The following is a 24,132-nucleotide window of genomic DNA, read 5'->3' as shown; positions in this document are numbered from 1 at the left end:
TTTTCACCCTCTCCCTTTCCAAAGGTCTTCACATGCGTGCTTGTGTGTGTTTGTGTGTGTGTCTGTATAATTTTCATGGGTAGAGGGACATAAGCAAATAAAAGTCTCAGAAAATACAAAGAAAAACATACTTATTAATGAGTTCTCTTTGGTGGGGGGAGGAGACACGAAAGAAAAGTGAAGATTTTTGTTACATTGATTCTTCTAAGAAATTTGCTCTTAGAGTAATATTTCTACATGGGCACTTCATAAAAATATTATCTGATTATAAAATATGAAGTTTGTTATTTTAATATATAAAAAGAAAATCTTAATTATTGCCACTTAAAGTATTTCAACCATGACCTTATAAATTTAACACTGTATATTTTGATGTGCTCAAGAGTTCCTTGCTGTGAAAAATTTAAAAATCCATTGCTTTCAGGTCTTTGTCAGAAGCTATGTCAGTGGAAAAAATTGCTGCAATCAAAGCCAAAATTATGGCGAAGAAAAGATCTACCATCAAGACTGACTTAGACGATGACATAACTGCTCTTAAGCAGAGGAGTTTTGTGGACGCCGAGGTAGATGTGACCCGAGACATCGTTAGCAGGGAGCGGGTGTGGAGGACGCGGACGACTATCCTGCAGAGCACGGGAAAGGTAACTGGATGTGCTGCGCATTTGTTACTGTGCACATCGGGCATGTGTGTTTAACCTGCGATTGGCTATGGGGAGCGTGTTTTGGGAGTACGTATTCAACCTGGGATTGGCTGTGGGAGTGGTTAAATTTGCTATGGGAAGTTTCAGGTTTTATCTCTGAAAGATCAGACTGCGGTAGATTTCTAGGTGGCCATGTTTGCCTTTGTGTTCTACCCTGGGGTTAGTTGCTGGTCACCTAAGAAGCTCATGAGAAAGTCTGATTCCAAGTGCAGATTCTTAATTTACACTCAGTTCTCATTGCAAGAAGGGGCCCACTTTTTCTGTTGATCTGATTTTTGTTTAAACCCAATGAACAGGGAATATTGATGTCAAAGCCTCTGGTCATGAAAGCCATATATATATTTTTCTACGTAAAGTAGAGAACTTAGGAAAATCAGCGAATAGTTACTGCATGTATTTTATACATTCTATTCTAGAGTGTGGGTGTAGCAATGTGTTCCTTATTAATGGAGTCTTATTTCTTTTTCCCTTTTGGCTGCAGGGTTGTGGGATTTTTCTTCCCTCTCTTTCTCCTCTTCTCCCTTCTCATTGTCTACCTTCCTATTCAGTATGGCATTATGCATCGAAAGCCTCCTTGCATATAAACTGTTGTGCGTTTTTGTGTAGACAGCAAAAGAATTAATCTCTAGAAGCACATTTCTGGTTAAAGTTGATGTGTACTTTAAATTTTGAAAGAAGGAAACGTGAAGGATAGTGGCTGTCCGGTGTCTCAGTGGCTCTGCAGAAAGGTGCCTTGATTCGGTCCACGCATACCTTTCATCTGTGTTTTCCTCCCTCGCTAAACGTTGACCCTCCACTGATGCACAGTTGTTCATGGGACACCTTCATAAGAGACTTTGCAGGTGTGTACGATGACTGGTAACAGTGAACTTTTACACGGGCTTCATTTGCAGAGTTTGGATTCTGGCCTCAAATGCTCTGTGCCGTGTTAGGGGGAGCACAGCGACTCGGCAAGAGTATGACGGAAGGAACTCCCTTGTGCATGGACTTGTGGACAGAGTGCTCAAGCTTAGGGCTACAAGTCATTCTCCAGAGCTTAGAATTAAAGAGAAATCTGAGAATACGAATAAGCTTCCGTTTTTTGTGTTGACAGTACAATGATCTGTTTAATACTTGTTTTTGCTGTCTAAGTCACTTATATTGTTCTACCAGTGTTTATTAAACTTGTTGAAGAATCTGAATTTGATGGACCTGGAGAGCACTATGCTAAGTGAAATGAAATGAACCAGAGAAAGACAAATAATATATGATTTCACTCATATGTGGAATTTAATGAACAAAATGAACTAACAAGTCAAATAGAGAGCGACTCAGACAACAGGCTGACCTCTGTGGGTGGGGGGACTGGACAAAAAAGCAAAAACTCGCGGATGTGGACAACAGCGTGGTTATTGTCGGGCGTAGGCGCAGTAGGGTATGGGGAGTAAATGGTGATAGACGAAGACCGGACTTGGGGTGCACACACAATACGGTGTACTGAGCTGTGACGTAGACTTGGGCACCTGAAACCTGTATAATTGGGTTAGCCAGTGTCATCCCAATAAACTCAGTTTATAGTAATAGTTTATATAAAACTTATGTGGTATATACTCCACCTTACTTTTAGACCAAATGTGAAGTTTTCAGAGAACTGAGATGAGCAGTTTTTATTGAGCCCTAGGTGGCAGGGTTGTGCCATCATTTGAAAAACATAATGTTCCAACTTAATTTATTGTTGTTGGCAACACTGTCATAATTTCAAAAATAGGTTAATTTAAGAATTGCTTGCATAGAAGCAAAACTAGGTTTGCTTCTATGTTATTTTTAAGATAAAAAATTATTTTGATTGGTATTTCTCTGTGTACTGTTTTTTTCCTGATAAACTTTAAAAAACCTTTTAGGTACTCAAAAAGGCCCTAGGATTCTAGAGCTTATTTTTGGAATTAAAGACAGGTTGAAGATTCCATGAAAAATATGTCCTTTTACAGCTACTTTATTTGCTGGCACCCCACATGAAGCAACCCAATTTTATGATATATTGTTAAAAACACATTTTTAAATGTATATAAGTTGCTTGTGTTCATTGTTGAAAAGTTGCTCTAAAGAGATGATTAAAAGAAAGATGATCAGGGCTCTGCTGGTTGGCTCAATGGTAAAGTGTTGGCCCAGTGTGTGGAAGTCCTGGGTTTGATTCCCAGCCAGGGCACACAGGAGAAGCGCCCATCTGCTTCTCCACCCTTCCCCTTCTCCTTCCTTTCTGTCTCTTTCCCTCCCACAGCCAAGGCTCCACTGGAGCAAAGTTGGCCTGGGTGCTGAGGATGGCTCCATAGCCTCTGCCTCAGGTGCTAGAATGGCTCCGGTTGCAGCAGAGCAACACCCTAGATGGGCAGAGCATCATTCTTTGGTGGGTATGCGGGGTGGATCCTGGTTGGGTGCATGCTGGAGTCTGTCTGACTGCCTCCCCACTTCTAATCTCGAAAAATTACAAAAAAAAAAAAAAAAAAAAGAAAGATGATCACTTGTGATTCTCCCACACAAAAGGAGCTGATAACATTTTGATTGATTTCTCTAGACTTTGTATATCTCACATAGCACTGCATTATTTATTTATACAGTAGTGAGAATTGATTTTCATCCCTTTGATAACAGGTTTAAGACTTCATTTGCATTGGTCACTGTGTTGACCTTTGCATTGCTGGCCTCTGGGCATGAGCAAGGCGTTAGCACCAGACTGAGCTGGTGGCATGTGTCCTCCATCCACTGGTAGTGTCCTTCGTGAACCCTCACAGTGTGCTAGTGTTACAAAGTGGGACCTTTGAGGAAATTGTAACTGCGTTCTAGTGTCTCATGTGAGGAAGTCGGTGTGCGAGGCATGTATGCGTGCGAAACGGCGGTGATGTTGCGGAGCCATGCCAGGGGCTCAGTCCTGTGCCCAACCAGCTGCATGCTCGCTGACACCGGTTTTTATTTCAGAACTACCTATTCTGACTTACATGTTTGGCTTACTTTTTTTTTATGAAAATGAATGAAGTTCATTCCTACAAGAGAGGCAATGACAATATTTGTTACCAATAAAAAAATGTGAACTTTTATGAGAAAATTTTAGGATTTTGGGAGGTTTCTTCTTGCTACTGTGACAACAACAGGTTCCTGATACTTAAAGACTCTGATGAGTTCTGTGATAATAATAACGAGCGTAATTCGTCTATGTTAGGTACTGAATGCATTGTGTTAACATTTGGAAAATCTACATAATTCAATGTCGGGTATTGTCCAGGTGACCAGTGCATATGTTAACAAAACTATGTGTGGGGAAAGGGAAAATCCATCTGATGTACTAAAGAGACCAGTGGATTTTAAAGTAACAATACATGAAGTTTATGGATGTGGTTTTCTCATTGCAGTAACCTTTAAGAAAGTACTTACTGTCCTCTGGCAGGGTATGAAAGGCTCTCTGCAGTCATTGAAAAATGTGTTGTAACCATCCTCCGTTTTCCAGTGCTGTGAGACTAAATTTTCTGTTATATACTTAGACCAAAACAAAACAAAGTATCACCACAGATAGTAACTACGAAAATATAGCTATCTTCTGTTCAGCTAGACACTAAGATTTACAAAAATTTAAAATAATGCCATCCTTTCTTGTCATTGTTTTTTGTGCATTTTAGGAGATGCTTTTTTTTTTTTTTTTAAATGATAGGTTACTCCAGAAAGCATTGAGCCTGTAGGAAGACTTCAGCCAGGGACCCCCTAAAATGAGTGATCCCAGCCATGCATTGCGAGCGAGGGACAGTCACACAGAGTCAGGGGTGGGTTTGGACTGAAAAATATCAAGATTACTGGAGAAGCCTGACCTGTGGTGGTGCAGTGGATAAAGCGTCGACCTGGAAATGCTGAGGTCGCCGGTTCAAAATCCTGGGCTTGCCTGGTCAAGGCACATATGGGAGTTGATGCTTCCAGCTCCTCCCCCCTTCTCTCTCTCTCTCTCTCTCTCTCTCTCTCTGTCTCTGTCTCTCCCTCTCCTCTCTAAAATGAATAAATAAAAAAATATATTAAAAAACCCCCAAAAAAATCTTAAAAAAAAAATAAAAGATTACTGGAGAAGTGGCTCCTGCTGTTGCAGAAGCAGAGTTGAAGAGGTGCTCAAACAGTTGTTACACTGTTTGTGGTTTCGGGCATCTGCTGGGGTCTTGAAGGTATCCCCCATGGAGAGGGGGATTGTTGTGGTAGACTCTGAATTAATCCTCTTGACAACAGGTCTGTCTTATTTAAATGTTAACTTGGTTCCTGGTTACATATCTGAATAGGTGCAGGATGTGAATAAGTGGATAGCCAGTTACCCGGTTTAGGTTTAAGTAAAATGAAAGAAAATGAGTAACGCTGGGTCCGTGATAATTGTGATAATTGATCTTTGGATCCGTTTCCCTGTCATAGTTGATCTGACTTGTGTGTGTAGTAGTAGCACCTCCTAGTGATGTGGAAGGGAAGAACTGATAGAGAGAAAACAGTCTGAGATTGCTTAGTAAACCTACTCTCTTTTTTAAATGAGCTCAATGAAAACTCATTTGTATTTTAGAATTTCTCCAAGAACATTTTTGCAATTCTTCAGTCTGTGAAAGCCAGAGAAGAAGGGCGTGCACCTGAGCAGCGACCGGCCCCAAATGCAGCTCCTGTGGTAAGGATGTTCTGCTTATTTAGTAATTGTATTGAAAATGACATTTGGTTTCCAGTATTATAATGTTGAAGACATTCACTGAAAGTTTTTCAGTGAGTAGGTTCTAAACCTTTCGCTGCTTCAACATTCCCAGAGGTTGTGAAAACCTTTCTCCTGTTAAAAGTTACTTTAGCTGTAAGTAATTCTTCACTCGAGACATACTGGGTCAGAATCTGAGGGAGGTCAGTTAGGAAAAGCACTCTGAGTAACTGGGCCAGCTGTAGCTAGCTGGCCTGCTCACGGCTGCTTGGTAGAAGCACTGACCACTGTGAGATCCATAAGTCCCTAGGACCGTTCCCTTTGGGGTTCTTGTTTAAATCACTAGTAACTATGACTTCATGGTGAATGTATTATGTTTCCCTGATCACAAGTCATTTGATCCTTTTACTGTGCCTTAGTTGTAGCTGTTTGAAAGGATGCCTCACTGTTTGAGGTGCCACTTAGGACGCTCCCAAAATCAATTTTATATATGACATATAGCCTCTATTTTAACTCAGCGTACCCTCCAATTTTGTTGAAATCTTCCAGTGAGTTTCATATGCATGAACAAAGGAAAAAATAAATACAAATAAAATGTTAAAAGTACACGAAAATTGAGTGGAGTACTAATACAGCCTTTGCAAGGTCTAGTTTTGTGTGTTCACGAAACCATTGGTACTTAACTTTCTGTAAGTGGTGAGATGTTGCTGTCTGCAACACTATCTGTGGACTTCACCATGGTTTGAAGTGCCTGCTGTTTGTCAGCCGTATACTGGTGGAGACGCCGTGTGACAGGAGGGGGAGGTCACAGCCCTGTCCTCGCTGGACTTGCAGTCTGGAGGACGTGGAGGTGACGAAGAAGGGGAGTGGGACAAGTGTGAAGATGGTTAAACACTGGTGCTCACGTCACGACATGGATGACATTTCAAGTAGCAGTTGGTGTGGTAGGAGACTTACATCAAATTTTAATGGTGTCACTCACCATTGTCTTTGTGACTATGAATACTTTGTGTTCTCACCATCAGTAAAGCACTTGGAAATTGTAACGCTTGGCATCTGACTGGAGGTGTGTGCACACCAAGTGCCAGTCCTGAGCAAGTGTCCTTTATTTGGAGTGACACTTGGGGTAGCATTTTATGTAACATGATGGAGTATTTTTGTCTTCCTGGGTCTCATGAACTTTCCAAGCAATTTTGGGAATATTCTTTAGTATACTTTTTCAGATTATTACAGACTGTGAGTTTTAGGTAAAGTATTTGTGAGTTAAATAATTAAATAATGTGGCTTTTAGGTTGGCAACTTTTTCTAAGTATTAAAAGAAAAAATTCACTTTTGTTAATGTCAGTCTTACCCTGTATGTTTATAATGTGTTTATTGCATGGTTGTCATTATTTTAACTTAAAGATTAGCGATTTGGAGAATAATTCAGTTAAAGGGCTCTAAAATGTCACCTCAGTAAACTTTGAATTAGAAGGGTGTTTTTTTTTTTGTTAAAAATATTATTGCATTGAGCTTATTATTTCATAAAGAAATTTAAGTAATTCGAGTGAAAGTACTAAGCACACTAATTTCATTTCTAAGTGTCTGATAAGAGTGTTGCTTTTTGCTTTGGTGCAGAGTTACTTGGGGTCCTTTGCCCTGGACCCTTATAGGGATGGTCATTCTTTAATAGTCAACAGCATCTTGAAAATCAGCATCGAACGACTCCCTGCTTTTGTTTTATTGGCCTGTTATATAGTAAGAAAAAGGCTTAGGAAATAGGCCCTGTTGTGGTTTTATGAGTATTAAGTAACAGCTTAGACCATTAACATGTTAGTCGGGACTGGTCTTTCTGCAGGATCCCACATTGCGCACCAAACAGCCCATCCCAGCCGCCTACAACAGGTACGACCAGGAGAGATTCAAAGGAAAAGAAGGCAAGTTATTTCGTCTTCCTCTTCCCTTCACTGTGGCCGTGCTTGACGCAGGCCATGTGCCTGGTGTGTAGAATAGGGCTGGGTGGGCCCTGCCCAGTTCGGGCTGCAGCAGAGCCGTGCTCCTTACCTGTGCACTTCTGTAGCTCCTTTGGAGCTGGGACGGCCATGCTGGGTTGGGTCAGCGCCCATGCCTGCGAAGCCTGCAGACATGCTCTGGTCTCCATGGAATGAGACCGCCTGGCCCTGGACCTGGAGTGCCTGTGGGGCAGTCACTGTCCCCTGACTCGCGATCAGTTACTTGAACTGCTTCTCTCTCAGTGTCCTCCTTTGGGACATGACAGGACTGATAACAGTACAGTACTGTCTCAGCCCCGTTGTGGGGATTGAACCAGTTAACACCCCTTGGATAACAATTTGTTGGCAGTAAGCTATTATATTTATTATATTTGCTGTTACTGATGTTCCGGTGCTCAAAAGTTTAGAGTACGGATTCTCTGTCACGTCACGTTTCCCAGGGTACAGATGTGTACGTTGAGAAATTGGGGAGCGTGGAATGGAGCGGCTGGATGAGGACGTAGTTTGTGGAAGCCCACGTGGTAGACTGGCTCACGCAGTAGGGACCAGTAGGCACTGGTCAGGTGCTTAGAGAAGTGGGACTCATGTCAGTGTTACTTCTCGGTTACCTGGACTTGATTCATGGAAAAATGAGGAAGTTGAACATTTGTCGTTTTTTCCTGCATAATCTGACATCTGAAGTTTTGTTAAAGGCTGCCTTGTCTTGCTGCCATGCATGTGTGTGCTGACTTCGCAGACTGGGCAAAGGTGCGTGCTGAATGCATGGTGCAGAGAGCAGCCCAGTCTTCTGTCCACTGCAGTGTTTTCCTGTGGGGTGGATTATGTAAACTGGGGGCTGGCAAAGCACAGACCACACTTGGTCCTTACCGTGCCAGTCCGTTTACCTACATTGTTTACCTTGCTTCTGCACCACAACTGTAGAGTTCAGAGACTGTGGCAGAGACTGGTGTGCAAGGTGTGAAATGTTTAGGACACTTTGCTAACTGGTGCAGCGGGGCTGTGTCCTAGCACCGGTCCCTCCCATAGCACTGCCTCTCTATAGAGTGCAGCACACGCTTGTCGCTGATTTGGGAACCTGGCTTGCCCTGTGTGTTAAGGACGTCTCATGATGATAGATCCTTGTAGTGGTCCGGTAGTTGACTCTTAGCTGTAAATAATGGGAGGGTTATATTATAAAGTGTCTTACTCAGTCTAATCTTTGGTACTGCCACCCACTGTATGAATATTGAACATAGTTATAGTGGTGGTCTCAAGCTGCTTGTACACACCCCACTCAGTGGGGTGTGTTGAGTATCTTTTTGAGACTGATACTCTTATAAAGTGCTTACCTTCACAAGTATATGATTTAGCTTTACGTGGACGGTAGAGTCAAGGCTTTGTTATACCGTTGAACTGTTAAGATGTACTGTAGATTATTATTTTAGATTTGTGATTGATCATGAAATGCATAAAGTCTAATAGAAAACCCTCTTTCTTTATAGAAACGGAAGGCTTCAAAATTGACACAATGGGCACCTACCACGGTATGACCCTGAAGTCTGTCACGGTGAGTCCCTCTGCCTGCAGAGCTCTTGTCCCCGTTGTTCTGTGTGAGTAGTGGCAGATGTTAAATATGGTCTTCCTTCTTCAGTGTCTGTCTCAAACATGTCTTTAATGGCCGTTTGTGCCCATAGATCTGTGTGGAGCAGGCGTCCCCAAACTATGGCCCGCAGGCCACAATGCGGCCCCCTGAGGCCATTTATCCAGCCCCCACTGCACTTCTGGAAGGGGCACCTCTTTCATTGGTGGTCAGTGAGAGGACCACTGTATTTGGCAGCCCTCCAGTGGTCTGAGAGACAGTGAACTGGCCCCTTGTGTAAAAAGTTTGGAGACCCCTGGTGTGGGAGGCTCCTTCCCGGGGGTCCTTATTTTTATTTTTTTAAACTGAGTTGAGTGTGTTGTGAATCTGTTTTGATTAACAGCAGGTGGGATGGGTGCTACTGGATGAGAGGACGTAAAACCATCATGAGGGTCACAGGGTCCAGCTTGAAGAATGACTTGCCATAGTGTCTCACGCTCCTTAAAATGAGGTCTCTTCATTCTTTAACAGGACATAGCGGTTGTTGGGGCGGTACATCCAACACAGATCTGGTGCTCGGGTGCCCAGGATTGTAAGCCTTTGGCTAACTTTTAGCAGCCTTTGTTATATTGTTAACCCCCTAAAGATGGTCATTTCTAGGTGTTCCGACTAAGCCGTATTTGTATGGAACACTTTTAATTTTGGTTAGCAATAAGCGCATATAGTGACATAGAGCAGGAATTCTGTTAACCTCATTTTGCGCGTTTATATCATAGCTCATTACACCTTTAAGACTGTAAGTTACTTTGTAGATGCACTCATTAGAGTACCTGTGTTTGTAAAGGTAAAGCACTGAACAGCAGACTTTGTTTTGTGCACGGTCAGACCGCTGAGGACTTGTGTGACGGGGAGCTGTCCTGAGTTTGCTAGGCATTCTCAGAATGGGACTCTCTCTACCTTGCCAGTTTGACTCCTTCCAGAAACAGACAGCAGATAAACGTGGGGAATCTGATATTAAAAGTTGACTTTTTTCTTTATTTGGACTTCAAATTGGGATTGGAGCAAGATATTTTGCTCATAGTACACCTGTTTTTAAGCACATGAGCACGGAACTGGTGGAGACGACCAGCAGGGGCCTAGTACACTTGTTTTTAAATTGTCATCAGATGTATTATTTTATTTCTGAAATTGTGTGGACTCATTGGTTCATTCAGCCAGTGCTTGCTGAGCATGTGTGTTGTGTCCCTTGTTCTGGTCGCTGAGACTGCTGATGGGCTTTAGCGGGAGGAATGAGTAAGGCCCCTTGTGAAGGGGACTGTGAACAGAGCCTGGCAGGAGAGCCATCTGTGACCCACCATGACCCACACCGTCACTGGAAGACATTGGATGGCAGGGCAACAGAAAGACTAGGAGTGGTCAAATTGCTAGTCCTTTCAGTATTTATTTATTTAATTAAAAAAAAATTTTTTTAGACTTTTTTAAAAAATTAATTTTAGAGAGAAGAGAGATGGGGTGGGGAGAGCAGGAAACATCAACTCCCATATGTGCCTTGACTGGGCAAGCCCGGGTTTCAGCAAGCCTGGGTTTCCAACCAGTGACCTCAGTGTTCCAGGTGGACGCTTTATCCACTGCGCCACCACAGGCCAGGCAGTCCTTTCAATATTTTTATACCCGTTTTCAATCTCTGCTGCTTAGGACCGATTTGTTTTAGCAGCTCTGACAGAATACTTGGAGCAGCTTGAACTTGAAAGTGTGTTTACTCTGGTGGTTGTTTCTTTCTACTCTCGGTCTTAGCCAAAAGGCCAAGAAGCGACGGTGATAGCTCCTTTTTAAAAGTTGAACCTCAGATGTATACTTCTACTTTAATTTTTATTCTCTTTTTTTCTATTTTGGACTTACTACCTATTTTTGAGCTTGTGAGTTTCACCAATCTTTTACCTTATTCTCCGATTAAGAAAGTTGCTCTTCTGATACCGTTCAGACATACAAAGCAGGTAAATGTCTGTTAAAGGCTGGAAAAGGTGAAGGGATTAAAGAAAAAAAACCTCATAGGCACAGACAACAGTATGGTGATTACCAGAGGAGGAGGAGGGGGAAGAGGTGGAGGAGGATAAAGGGGGGATAGAAAAGCCTGGACCTGGGGTGGTGAACACAGGGTGCAGTGTACAGATCACATGCTGTAGGACTGTGTACCTGAGACCCATGTGATTCTATTAACCAACCAAACAGATGGATGCTCTTAAGTAGTAGCTCTGTCTGGAAGATCCCAGTTCCACTTCTTGAACGTGACTATGCTGTTCTGAATCAGAGGGAGCACAGAGACGTGGGGGAAGACTGGGTTCTAGAGGTGACGTTCCCGCATGGGGTCCTGGATCCAGCTTTCCATCCTGCCGCTTGCTGACAGGTGAGACGCAGCCTTTGACCTCACAGCGTCTCATCCCTTCTTCTTTAACATGCTGCTGTCGTAGCCCGACTTGTGTCAGGGCTCTGAGCAAATCTCTGCATTATGCTCAGTAGGTATTAGTCATTGTTTTTATTCCCATTCCTCAGATGCATTACAGCTCTGTGGAGAGCAGTTGCTCAGTATACTTGTCAGATATTGTTGTCATGGGACTGTTAGGGCTGGGGACCCCTTGCAGTGTTTCTCTGCGTCTCCATGGCCTGAGGCTCTGCTGCCCTCTCTCTGTCCTTTTCTCATTTTTGTATGGCCTTCTTCGTCCTGCTTGGCCTCTGTGGGCCAGGTTTGAGATCCTGATCCAAATAAAGGCAGTCTTAGCTTATTAAAGAGAAATTAAGCAGTTGGAAACACTGCAAGTTTGAGGCTTTGAAGTCATCCCTGGCTTTGAGTCCCAGCCCTTCCAATCAGTCTGCAGCAAATGGAGTTGAGGTAGGTCATTATACCATTTGTCAGTGGTCGTGTTCTTTTTATTTTATGTTTACTTTTCTTTCACATGAGGAAACTTTATTAACACTTTGAAACTGAACATGTTCCAGCACAACCGCCCAGCCTTGCGGCTTCTGACGCTCTTCCAGAAGCTGGCATGTTGGAGTAATCAATTCTCTGTTTTTTCTGTTATTAAAGAGAGGTTTGTGATAATCAGAACAAATATTCTCTCATTTGTTTCTTGAAAACCTAAAATCAGACTATCGGTTTCTAGGCCTGCTGCTTAGCAACCTGTCCCACTTGCCTGCCTTCCTTCCTATTGTAAAGTACAGTGGGCATGCGATGAGTACAATGGCCGCGGACCTGAAAAGCCCCCTCACAGAGGGCTGAGAGGTACAGCGGGGTGCGCCGGCAGGCGCTTCTGTCTCTGGTGCCTGGGACGGGGAGTACCGGGGCGGGGAGCACCGGCAGGCACTGCTGTCTCTGGTGCCCGGGGCGGGGAGCACCGGCAGGCACTGCCGTCTCTGATGCCCGGGGCGGGGGCACCGGCAGGCACTGCCGTCGCTCATGTCCGGGGCGGGGGGCACCGGCAGGCACTGCCGTCTCTCAGGTCCGGGGTGGGGGGCACCGGCAGGCACTGCCGTCTCTGATGCCCGAGGCGGGGGGCACTGGCAGTCACTGCCGTCTCTGATGCCCGGGGCGGGGGGCACCGGCAGGCACTGCCGTCTCTCACGTCCGGGGCGGGGGGCACCGGCAGGCACTGGCGTCTCTCAGGTCCGGGGCGGGGGGCACCGGCAGGCATTGCCGTCTCTCAGGTCCGGGGTGGGGGGCACTGGCAGGCACTGGCGTCTCTGATGCCCGGGGCGGGGGGCGCCGGCAGGCACTGGCGTCTCTGATGCCCGGGGCGGGGGGCGCCGGCAGGCACTGGCGTCTCTGATGCCCGGGGCGGGGGGCACCGGCAGGCACTGGCGTCTCTGATGCCCGGGGCGGGGGGCGCCGGCAGGCACTGGCGTCTCTGATGCCCGGGGCGGGGGGCGCCGGCAGGCACTGGCGTCTGATGCCCGGGGCGGGGGGCTCCCGCAGGCACTGGCGTCTCTGATGCCCGAGGCGGGGGACACCGGTAGGCACTGGCGTCTCTGATGCCCGGGGCGGGGGGCACCGGCAGGCACTGCTATCTCTGATGCCTGGATATAGCCCAAACCTGGGAGGCTGAGACGAGCTTCCATGTAGCGCCCTGCCAGGACCTGTTGTGGCAGAGAAGACTGCTCCAGCAGTCGCCACATGAGGAATTTGTAGTGTATTGCCATCAGCGCTGCACGAGTTAGAGTTCACTGCAGAGAAAAGACTGCATTCTTCTAACTCTTGAGCACAAGGAAGCTTTTCTTTATCTGGGTTTGGGTTCAGTTCTTTGGAGGTCTAATACGCTGCATGTTCCGTTGTGGCTGCACGTGGGCTGCGTGTCCACAGCTCCCCTGTGCACCCCCGACTGCTCGCTCTGCCAGGGTGTCCTTCACTCTTCTTAGTGAGGACATTTCCAAGCTTAGTCTTTTTAATCATCCATGTACCGTTTTCATGGTTGATAGAAGAACTGAGATTTCCTTCCCGAAACCTCTGACCCTTGAGCACAGTGTGATGTGACTGGGCAGAAACTATACTTGCACATCTTCCTTAGTGCTGTCTCCCGGAAGCCGTGCTGTGAACTGTCACACCATCTTCTGTCTGCTGCCAGTCATATAGAGGCTCTGACTTCTCTCTGACATGGGTTCATCCTTTCTTCAGTGTCTGGACCAGTTGGAACAATATGAACGATAGTTCAGAGAACTGTCGGAGGCAGTCATTAGACTTTCCCGTCAGGCTCAGAAGCAGCATAACGTGGCGTTTGACTTTTCACGGAGAGTATGCTTGATAATTTCATGTTATTGTCTTTATTTCTCTCTCTCTCTCTCTCTTTTTTTTTTTTTTTAACAAGGACAGAGAGAGGGATAGATAGGGACAGACAGACAGGAACGGAGAGAGATGAGAAGCATCAATCATCAGTTTTTCGTTGCGACACCTTAGTTGTTCATTGATTACTTTCTCATATGTGCCCTGACCGTGGGTCTTCAGCAGACTGAGTAACCCCTTGCTCGAGCCAGTGACCTTGGGTCCAAACTGGTGAGCTTTTTGCTCAAGCCAGATGAACCTGCACTCAAGCTGGCGACCTCAGGGTCTCGAACCTGGGTCCTTGGCATCCCAGTTTGATGCTCTGTCTACTGCGCCACCGCCTGGTTAGGCTGTCTTTATTTCTCTTACTGAGAGTGACCCACTCCAAGGAAAGAAAAAAACCACTTCCTTTCATTCCCTTCTTCTTGCTCTGTTCAAAGAAGTAGGGTGGCTGTGGAATGTTCTCCAGCTCTCCGCACTGAGATGCTGTGAATGACGGCACAGGACTCCCCAGCCATTACAGAGCAGAGTCTCCCGTGGTTGAGAAGCAGTGCTCCCTGGTTCACCTGTTCAGTGAGGCCACCCTCCAGGCCCACCTGACAGGGCAGCCAGATGCAAGGTGGAATGGGTGGACGCACAGAGGCGACTGCCCTGTGCTGGCAGGCTGTCTTGTGGTTTCCCCGAGGCCGTGGCCAGCCTCCCTGTTATGTTCATAGTTTTTGAGGGTTTTCGGAGCAGCAGACGCTGTGAGGTAAGCGTGAGTCACAGTGTGGGACAACACAGCCCAGATTGTGCATGTCTTCAGGGCCCATCGCTCATCTCCTGGGTTGACTTCTGCCGCAGCTGCACCACGTTCCTGCTGCCAGCAGGACAGGGGCTCCAGGGAGGAGTGACCCTCACATGAGGAGCCAGCAGAGGGCCCGTCCCCCGCAGGGAACAGTCGGTGGCCACCCTCCTCCATTGCCTCCAGGACACTTGTGTGAGCATTGATAAAACTCTTGAAGGGTCCGTGCTTCACATAGCACGGAGACCGGGGCAGCGTGGGGTCCCATCCCAGAAACTTCTGCCTCGTGTTCTTATTTTGTGATGCAGATAATTTTCTCATCTGAAAAAGGGTATTACAGTAACTTGCTCTATAACTTGTTTCGAGGTTTAAATGTGTACAAATAGGGCGTTGTTCCTTTTGTAACTGTTTAATTGTGGCACTGAGTTAATGTACTCGTTGCAGAAATACTTTTACAGTAAACATAATGTTTTATAAACTTATTATCCTGAACAGTACAGAAAACACTTTTTTAAATTTAATTTAATTTTTTTTTTTTCAGAGACAGAGAGTCAGAGAGAGGGACAGACAGGCAGGAACGGAGAGAGATGAGAAGCATCAATTATCAGTTTTTCGTTGCAACATCTTAGTTCATTGATTACTTTCTCTTATGTGCCTTGACTGTGGGCCTTCAGCAGACCGAGTAACCCCTTGCTCGAGCCAGCGACCTTGGGTCCAAGCTGATGAGCTTTGCTCAAACCAGATGAGCCCGTGCTCAAACTGGCGACCTTGGGGTCTCAAACCTGGGTCTTCTGCATCCCAGTCCAACGCTCTATCCACTCTGCCACCGTTTGGGTCAGGCAACACTTTTTTTTAAAGTTGGGTAGTATTCAATGTGAACATGTATAATATTTAGGTAGGTGGTGGGTATTAATCTCCTTACACTGATACCTTCTTTGTGGTGAGAGATATTAAAATCTCATATTAATATTTTGCCAGTGTAATCAGCATTTTGATGCAAATATATTTTAAGGAAAATGAATTATGGCAACAGACATATTAAGAGGTATTAGCGAGTTTTAATGTATATTCATTTTTTTAAAGACTTTATTCAATTCTTTTTTCAGAGAAGAGAGAAAGAGAGAGGGAGGGAGGAAGGGAGGGAGAGAGAGAGAGAGAGAGAGAGAGAGAGAGAGAGAGAGAAGGGGGAGGAGCAGGAAGCATCAACTCCCATATGTGCTTTGACTGGGCGAGCCCAGGGTTTCGAACCAGCGACCTCAGTGTTCCAGGTCGACTCTTTAACCCATTGTGCCACCACAGGTCAGGCTAATGTATATTAAGAAAAAGTTTATCTTATTTGATTTATTGAAAATCCATTGCCTCTAAATTCAGTAATAGGTGAAAATACAAATTAAAAAAAAGAAAATCCTTTGCACAGTGAATGGTACTTTTGGTGAAAGCCTATAAATTAACTCCATTAACTTAGCTCTGTATTTCATGAAGGAGTTTATGTAAAATGTCTTAGTGATTTTGATAGGATCTGTAACATACCTTTTAAAATTAATCTATCAATGACCACATAGTTACTGCTATGATTATGAAATGCTTGAGTCCCTGGCTGGTTTGCTCAGTGGTAGAGCGTTGGACCGGTGTGTGGATGTCCTGGGTTCAATTCCCAGTCAGAGCACACAGGAGTAGCACCCATCTGCTTCTCTCCCCTTCCCCTCCCCTTCCCTTCTCTCTCTCCCCCCTCTTGCAACCATGGCTCGATGGAGCAAGTTGTCGCCGGGTGCTGAGGATGGCTTCATGGCCTCCACCTCAGGCAGTGTAAGAAAATGGCTCGGTTGCTGAGCAGTGGAGCAGGGGCCCCGGATGGGCAGAGCATTGCCCCCTAATGGGCTTGCCAGGTGGATCCCAGTTAGGGTACATGTGGGAATCTGTCTCTGTCTTCCACCTCTCACTAAAAAAAAAAAAAGACTTTGAAAGACGCACAGACAGTATTACTGTAGGAACATGTGTTAGAAATAACCTAAAACTATTAAATAATTTTAAATAATATTTACATATCTTATCTTGAAGTGTTATTGTATTGATCATTGTAAGAATAGGAGAAAACAAAAACCAGTTGGGAAATATAATAGTATTGTGTTAATAACATGATAAAAATTTATACTATGAAATTTCAGTTTGCGTACTTTTAAACAATTTATTTTTTTTAATTTATTTTTTTATTTTTATTTTTCCTTTTACAGAGACAGAGTCAGAGAGAGGGATAGACAGGGACAGACAGACAGGAACGGAGAGATGAGAAGCATCAATTTTTAGTTTTTCGTTGCGCATTGCAACACCTTAGTTGTTCATTGATTGCTTTTTCATATGTGCCTTGACCTCGGGCCTTCAGCAGACCGAGTAACCCCTTGCTTGAGCCAGCGACCTTGGGCTCAAGCTGGTGAGCTTTTTGCTCAAACCAGATGAACCCGCGCTCAAGCTGGCGACCTTGGGGTCTTGAACCTGGGTCTTCCACATCCCAGTCCGACGCTTTACCCACTGTGCCACCGCCTGGTCAGGCAGATTGCATACTTTTAATTGTAGGTCCTTGTGTAATGGTGCAGTTAAATCTGACTCATGCACAAAAGCATACTTTAATTTTCTTTAATATTCTCTCTTGGACATAGTACAGTGTAGTTTATATTATAATTTCTGTTTACCTTCATCAACACAACTTGAATCCCTCCAATTTTAACAAAATTATTATGTTTTTAATGTTTCACCAGTTTTAAATTCTTACTCCTCTGGGTCTCTGTAGGCTAACAACCACTGTTTTTTAACACAGACATTACTTTGGGAATAAAAGATTATTTTCTCTTATTTAATGCTATATGAAAAACAGCCTGCTATATTAGGTGACATACTGTAATTGGGTATTGAGACTTTTCCTCACTGGGCACTTTTCTCTTGCCTGATATCGGCAGTTTTAGTTCTGTATCAATTTTTAGGTCTTCCTAGGTTGGTTTCAATCTTTTATATAAATTCAGCTTTCAAATTTTATTTTATTAAGTTGTCTCAGTATTCCTGTCTTATTCATTGGCTTGTCTAGTTAGTTCATCCCTCTCCCCCCCGCCCCCACCGTGCCAAACCTCAGAGATCTTTAATTCTGAGTTTTGGTTTCTTTTCTAGGTCTTTTTCTTGATGCATGTTTCTTTTAGGGTTGTTCTTGTCTCCCCTCCTTCTCCTGTTCCTCTGAGTGACTGTTTCCAATTTTACTTTAAATATCTGTTTTTAAACTCGTACTGCTTCAGGCCTGGATGAAACTAAGTTCTTACTTGAAATTTTAGACTGGTGTTTTACTATGAGTAAGTTGAAAATATATTCTTTTGTAATGCTACGGAATGAAAGCTTTGAAAGATTTTTTTTTTTAAATTTTATTTATTCATTTTAGAGAGGAGAGAGAGAGGAGAGAGAAGGGGGGAGGAGCTGGAAGCATCAACTCCCATATGTGCCTTGACCAGGCAAGCCCAGGGTTTCGAACCGGCAACCTCAGCATTTCCAGGTCGACGCTTTATCCGCTGTGCCACCACAGGTCAGGCCGAAAGATTTTTATTTTAATTGGAGACAGAGGTCATACCATAGAACTCAGGGAGTTTTCTCACTATTGAGGTTATACTTTATGTTGTCATTAAAAATCTTTATACTTAGATTTTTGCAGTAATATGTAAGAGTACACACATAACTAATTGATATCAAGTCAATTTAACAATTGTTAAGAAAAATTTTTTTATTCATTTTAGAGAAGAGAGGCAGAAAGAGAAACAGAAAGAGAGAGAGAGAGAGAAAAGGGGGGTGGTGGGAGGAGCAGGAGCATCAACTCCCATCTGTGCCTTGACCAGGCAAACCCAGGGCTTTGAACCGGTGACAACCTCAGTATTCCAGGTTGATGCCTGATCCACTGCACCACCACAGGTCAGGCCAATTTAACACTTTTTAAAGATTTTATTTATTGGTTTTACAGAGAAGCGGGGAGCAAGAAGCATCAACTCATAGTTGCTTCACTTTAGTTGTTTATTGGTTGCTTGTCATGTGGGCTTTGACCAAGCAAGCCCAGGGTTTCGAACTGGCGACCTTAGTGTTCCAGGTTGATGATCTGTCCCCTATACCACCACAGGCCAGGCTCAATTTGACATTGGGCCATAGGAAACATAGGCATGAGTTTGCCCCACAGTTAGTTAGCTGACTTCTAATTTAAGTTACTGTCTTCTATATCAGTTGATAAAATTTATCTTCATATTTGAGTTGAATATTTATTTGAATTTTAGGAAGAGTGCTAATTTTTTTTTTTTTTTGTATTTTCCAAAGCTGGAAACAGGGAGGCAGTAAGACAGACTCCCTCATGTGCCCGACCGGGATCCACTTGGCATGCCCACCAGGGGGTGATGCTCTGCCCATGTGGGGCGTTGCTCTGCTGCAACCAGAGCCATTCTAGCGCCTGAGGCAGAGGCCATAGAGCCATCCTTAGCGCCCGGGCCAACTTTGCTCCAATGGAGCCCCAGCTGCGGGAGGGGAAGAGAGAGACAGAGAGGAAGGAGAAGGGGAGGGGTGGAGAAACAGATGGGCGCCTCTCCTGTGTGCCCTGGCCGGGAATCGAACCTGGGACTCCTGCATGCCAGGCTGACGCTCTACCACTGAGCCAAACGGCCAGGGCAGGAAGAGTGCTATTTAAATGCATACCTGGCATACTCAGGAAGTAAAAATACTAACTTGTAAGTTAAGTTTGTAAGCATGGAGGCATTTGCATATGGCTACTGCCTGTGTCCTACAGTTAAAACTGTAGTATAAGGTCTACCAAAAAGTTCTGTCCGTTTCTATCACAAGTTTCGACACGTAAGCACATGTTTATTTGGCGCATGTGTGCCTCTCTGTTTTTATCACTTAATGTATACATACTGACGTAGCAAATGAACTAAAACAAAGTTGATTCACGTTAGTCTTATGTGTGAAGCGATAGTGTATCCATGGCTACTGATAAAGTTCATTTACGCCACTGTAATTACGAATTTCAACAAGGAAGAAATGCTACAGAAGCATGTCTGTCGCATCCACCATATTCCCCGGACTTAGCACCCTCCGACTATCACTTGTTTTTGTCCTTACAAAATTTTTTGAAGGGCAAAAAATTCAAAAATGAAGAAGATATCAAACAAGCACTGGTTCAATTTTTCGCATCAAAAGATAAAACATTTTTCAAAAATGGGATATACAAATTGCCCTAACGCTGGCAAGAAATCATTAATAATAATGGTAACTATATTATTTAATAAAGTTTATTGACGGTAAGAAAATTTGTATTTTGTTTTATTTCAAAAACGGACAGAACTTTCTGGTAGACCTTATATATATTATTTCTAGTTTAGGAAGTACAGGAATGTGAAATGCAAATTGTTAGTGATGGATTTGGATTTCTCACTAACTGCTGAAAAAACTATGTTTATAAATGTATTTTCTAGTACTGAAGGAATTGAAATTTTAATCATTTTTATTTTTTATAAATATGAATTTTTAATTACTTAAAGCCAAGTGTAGGCACTGAATTTTGGTATTTTTTTAAAAGAAAATTTCTCATAATGATGAAAGAATGTATTGAATTTTGCTTAGACAGCCTCCTGATTTTTGACAGTTATATTAGTTGGGTAGCAGAGTTTGTAAGGCTTTTTTCTGTCAGCCAGGTTGGAAAAATGTTTTTGCAAAGAAAGACAAAGGCGCAGTTGGTGAGAGCCCGTTGAACTTGGTGGCAGATAGGTGAGCCCAGCAGTGTGATGGGCACAGGGGCCACCTTCACGCTGGTGCAGACCTGATGGTGTTTCTGCTTACACACCTGAGCCCGAGAGGTGTGCAGCCCGCTTCCTCATGTAGATGCAGAGGCTCCTTTTTACTTAAGGTCTGGTTACCTAAATACGACATTCCTTCCCCCCACCTAGGTTCTTTGGCCTCTGCCAGCCTTGAAGACTGAGCGACCTGGCACTGCGTTGTGTGTGTGTGTGTGTGTTCACAAGAATCAGGCTTGTGTCCTCCTCCCTTATGGTCCTTCTCAGCTGTCAGGTGTCCTAAGTGCAAAGCCAAAACTTAATCAATACTTGTTAGCTTTAGACTAGAACTTACTATTTCTCCTAACCTTGCTATTTCTGATGCCAGGATATGCTAGTGTGATCAAAGACTGGTTTTTCAGTCCCAGGCAGCTGAATCCTGGGAAGTGGTTTATTTTTTCTTAACCATGAATGCTGTTAGGAGTGCACACTCAACAAGATGTAGGTAATGCCAGAGCAGGTCTGAATGATGCCCTTGTTTCCCCTGAGCCTGCGGGTAAGATGGGAAAAGCCGCCTCAGCCCCTCAGGTGACTGGATCTAGGACATCATTGACCTAGGGAAGGGGCGTCTTTTTCTCATTCGGTCTATGACAGACAGTGCCTCTCTGTGATTTCCTGTCCCTCTAATGGGCTCCTTTTTGCAAAGCGTCTACTGAATGCCTTTATTCTTCTCTCCCCTACCCCCATTTCTTTTTTAATTTTGAAAAACTTTAGACACAAACATAATTAGAGAATTATAATTAGTGTGATTTTCTGTCTGCCCATCACACAGATTCTGTAATTGTCATTTTCTAACCAGTCTTACATGATCGGTTTCACAGCTCTGTTTTTCCTGAGGTATTTATTGTAAGCAGAACCCAGATGCTCATGTTCTGTGCCTGCCTCCTTTCCACTTTGAACCCTGGGCTTTTTTTTTTTTTTTTTTTTTACTTAGCCACAGAGACATTATCACCTGTAACAACATAATTTTTTGGTGTCATCTAATTAATACTCAGTTCATTTTCCAGTTTCTTTGATTTTTTTTCTGGGAAAAAAATTTCTTTCTACATTTCATTTGTTGGCAATAGGATTCAAACAAGCACCAAAAATTGCACTTAGTCGTTAGGAATGTTAAGTTTCTTGTACTCTAGGGAGAGGTTATCATCTTTTTTCATGTTGTGGATTCAGTTGGTATATTGGTGAATCCTTTGAGTCCTCTCTCTGAATGTTTTTCATGACTAAGATAAAATAGATAACAAAGAAAACCAATTGTCATGAAGTAAAATTATCAAGATATTTTTAAAATGTAAATTTATGACATGGTAGTCATTTGTACTTGATTTTTTAGTTTGTACTTCTTTCCTAATGTATTATATAACAAGATACGTTGAGTTATCTAATAAAATGCCAGAAATTTAAAATATGAGCATGTATTGTATTTCAAACTGTGTGTACTCATTGCAATATGACACAAAAATATGTGTGATTCCTGTTGATGACAAAATTACAGCCATTGTTATTAGTGCTATAGTTTGTTGCCTACATTTAGGAAAAAAGAAAATGGTAATTTCTGCTGGAGGTTGGTGAAAATAAGATTGTAAAATATTTTTTCACATCCAGATCAGAGAACCTCTGAATTCTGTCCACAAGGTGCTGCTCTGGAATAAAGGTTTTTTTTTGTTTTTTGTTTGTTTGTTTTTAAACAGAGACAGAGAGTCAGATAGAGGGATAGATAGGGAAAGACAGACAGGAATAGAGAGAGATGAGAAGCATCAGTCATTAGTTTTTCATTGCGACACCATAGTTCATTGATTGCTTTCTCATATGTGCCTTGACCGTGGGCCTTCAGCAGACCGAGTGACCCCTTGCTCGAGCCAGCAACCTTGGGTCCAAACTGGTAAGGTGAGCCTTGCTCAAACCAGATGAGCCTGCATTCAAGCTGGCGACTTCGGGGTCTCGAACCTGGGTCCTCTGCATCCCAGTTTGACACTCTGTCCACTGTGCCACTGCCTGGGCAGGCTGGAATAAAGGTTTTAAGAAAGGTTCTTTCTATAGTTTTTGTTTCACTGGCTTTTTTTCTCTTTATGCCAACTTGTCAAGTTCTCCTCGACCTCTTAGTCTTTGTCTTTGCTGTTCTGTTTGCCTGGATCATCCTTCTTGCCTTTAATGAGACTGGCTCCTCATTCATGTCTCAAGTGAAAGGTCACTTTCTTAGGAAGACCTCCCAATGTTTTCTGCTAGTAATTATGTCTGTTTGTTTACTTTGATGATTTTCTTTGACTATGAAGCTCAGAAGGCAAGAACCACATCTTGCCTGCCACAATATGCCCAGTGCTGGGAACAGGGGACACGTAGGTAGTGCTTGAAAAGTGTTTATCAAATGAATAAGCTCATACTAGACATTGTATTTCCAGTTACTTTCCCTACTTTCATATGTGTATAGAGCAGTAGTTAAACTTAGTATTGTTATTGGTGCTTTATAATACATAGGTCCTCAGTGCCACTGGTCAGTCCTTTTGCACATTTCTTGGTGGCTCTTTGGGCACTCTGATGTTATACTTGGTGAGTCAGGTTCTTACACAGTGCTTTCTCTCTAGGTAAATGGTACCATCATCCCCTCAGTGCCCAGGCACAACCCTGGGCATCATTTTTGCCACTTAACTCCCTCTTCCCTCACCTGCAATATCTAGACATCATGATATGTCCCATCATTCCTGCTGTTTGCCCCCAATTCTCTGAAATTCCTTATTTCCGTATCACCATCATCATTTCTGGTCCAAACTGTGTATTTCCCCTGGGTTATGCAGTATCTCATAATTGGCCTTCTCACGTCACTCATAATGTCTCTTCGGTCTGTTCTGCATGTTGCTTCAAACACCTAGGAAGACAGAAGCCATTATGCATGAGCTAGCTTCTGCTGTTTTCTGTTTTCCAAATATTGCTATATATTTAATGGCTTTCCATTACTCTTGGGGTTAAAAGCCATAGTTCTTAATAGGTCCTACCAGTCTTCATGTGATTGATGCATCCCTCTCGTCTTTGGCCATGTTTATGGGATGATTTTCTCACCACAGGGTCATTGTGCTCCTGACCTCCTTCCTGGAATTCTCCCCATGTTGCAGGGCGAGCACGTAGTTACCTCATAGCTGTTGGCTTGAATGTCTCCTTAGGGAAGGCTTTCCTGGCCCTCGGGAGCCCAGCGGAGTCAGGCCCCCGTTCTGTCCCCTCTCCTTACTTGAAGATGTGATCCATGGCTTTCTCTGTGGAAGGAGTATTATTACCACACAGTGATGATTGTTGTGTTCCTAATTGTGTCTGCAGCCTGTGTCTCAGTGCCTGGGCTCTCAGTCAGTGTTTCTCAAGTTCTGAGAATGGCTGGACTCAAGAGTTTCTCTTAGCCTAATGTTGGGGTTCTATTGGGTTGGGGAATAAGTTCGTAGTGTTTTTACCGAAGACTTTTATTTAAACAAAAACCAATAATTATATCAATAAGTTAATCAATTATATATTCGCCGTTGCTGTTTACAACCTATTCCCACCTCTCGACCAATTTGTTGATGCCATTCCGCCAAAAATCGCCTGGTCTGGTGTCAAAGAAGTTTTTGAGCCAGTTTTTAAGGACCTCTTTGTTATCAAAGGTAACGCCCTTCATATAGTTTGACAGGGAGCGGAAAAGATGGTAATTGGTCAGGGCAAGGTCCGGAGAATACGGCGGATGCTGAAGGACCTCCCATTCGAGCTCTTGGAGTGCGGCTTTGACGACTTGTGCAACATGGGGCCTGGCGTTGTCGTGAAGGAGTATG

General features: G+C 43.8%; 1 protein-coding gene across 1 annotated transcript in view; it reads left to right on the top strand.

Annotated features, from left to right (window-relative positions):
• The window catches only part of CDC73 (cell division cycle 73), a 90,617-nt gene that overhangs the window by 16,227 nt on the left and 50,258 nt on the right, over positions 1-24,132 (top strand). Inside the window, exons 7-10 of the mRNA XM_066379917.1 lie at positions 425-641; positions 5,257-5,355; positions 7,211-7,289; positions 8,846-8,910. Of these exons, the coding sequence (XP_066236014.1) occupies positions 425-641; positions 5,257-5,355; positions 7,211-7,289; positions 8,846-8,910 (460 nt within the window). The remainder of the gene's footprint in view (positions 1-424; positions 642-5,256; positions 5,356-7,210; positions 7,290-8,845; positions 8,911-24,132) is intronic.

Source organism: Saccopteryx leptura, chromosome 1, assembly GCF_036850995.1.
Source record: "Saccopteryx leptura isolate mSacLep1 chromosome 1, mSacLep1_pri_phased_curated, whole genome shotgun sequence".
NCBI classification, from domain to species: Eukaryota; Metazoa; Chordata; class Mammalia; order Chiroptera; family Emballonuridae; genus Saccopteryx; species Saccopteryx leptura.
This window is presented reverse-complemented; position numbering and strand designations above follow the sequence as displayed.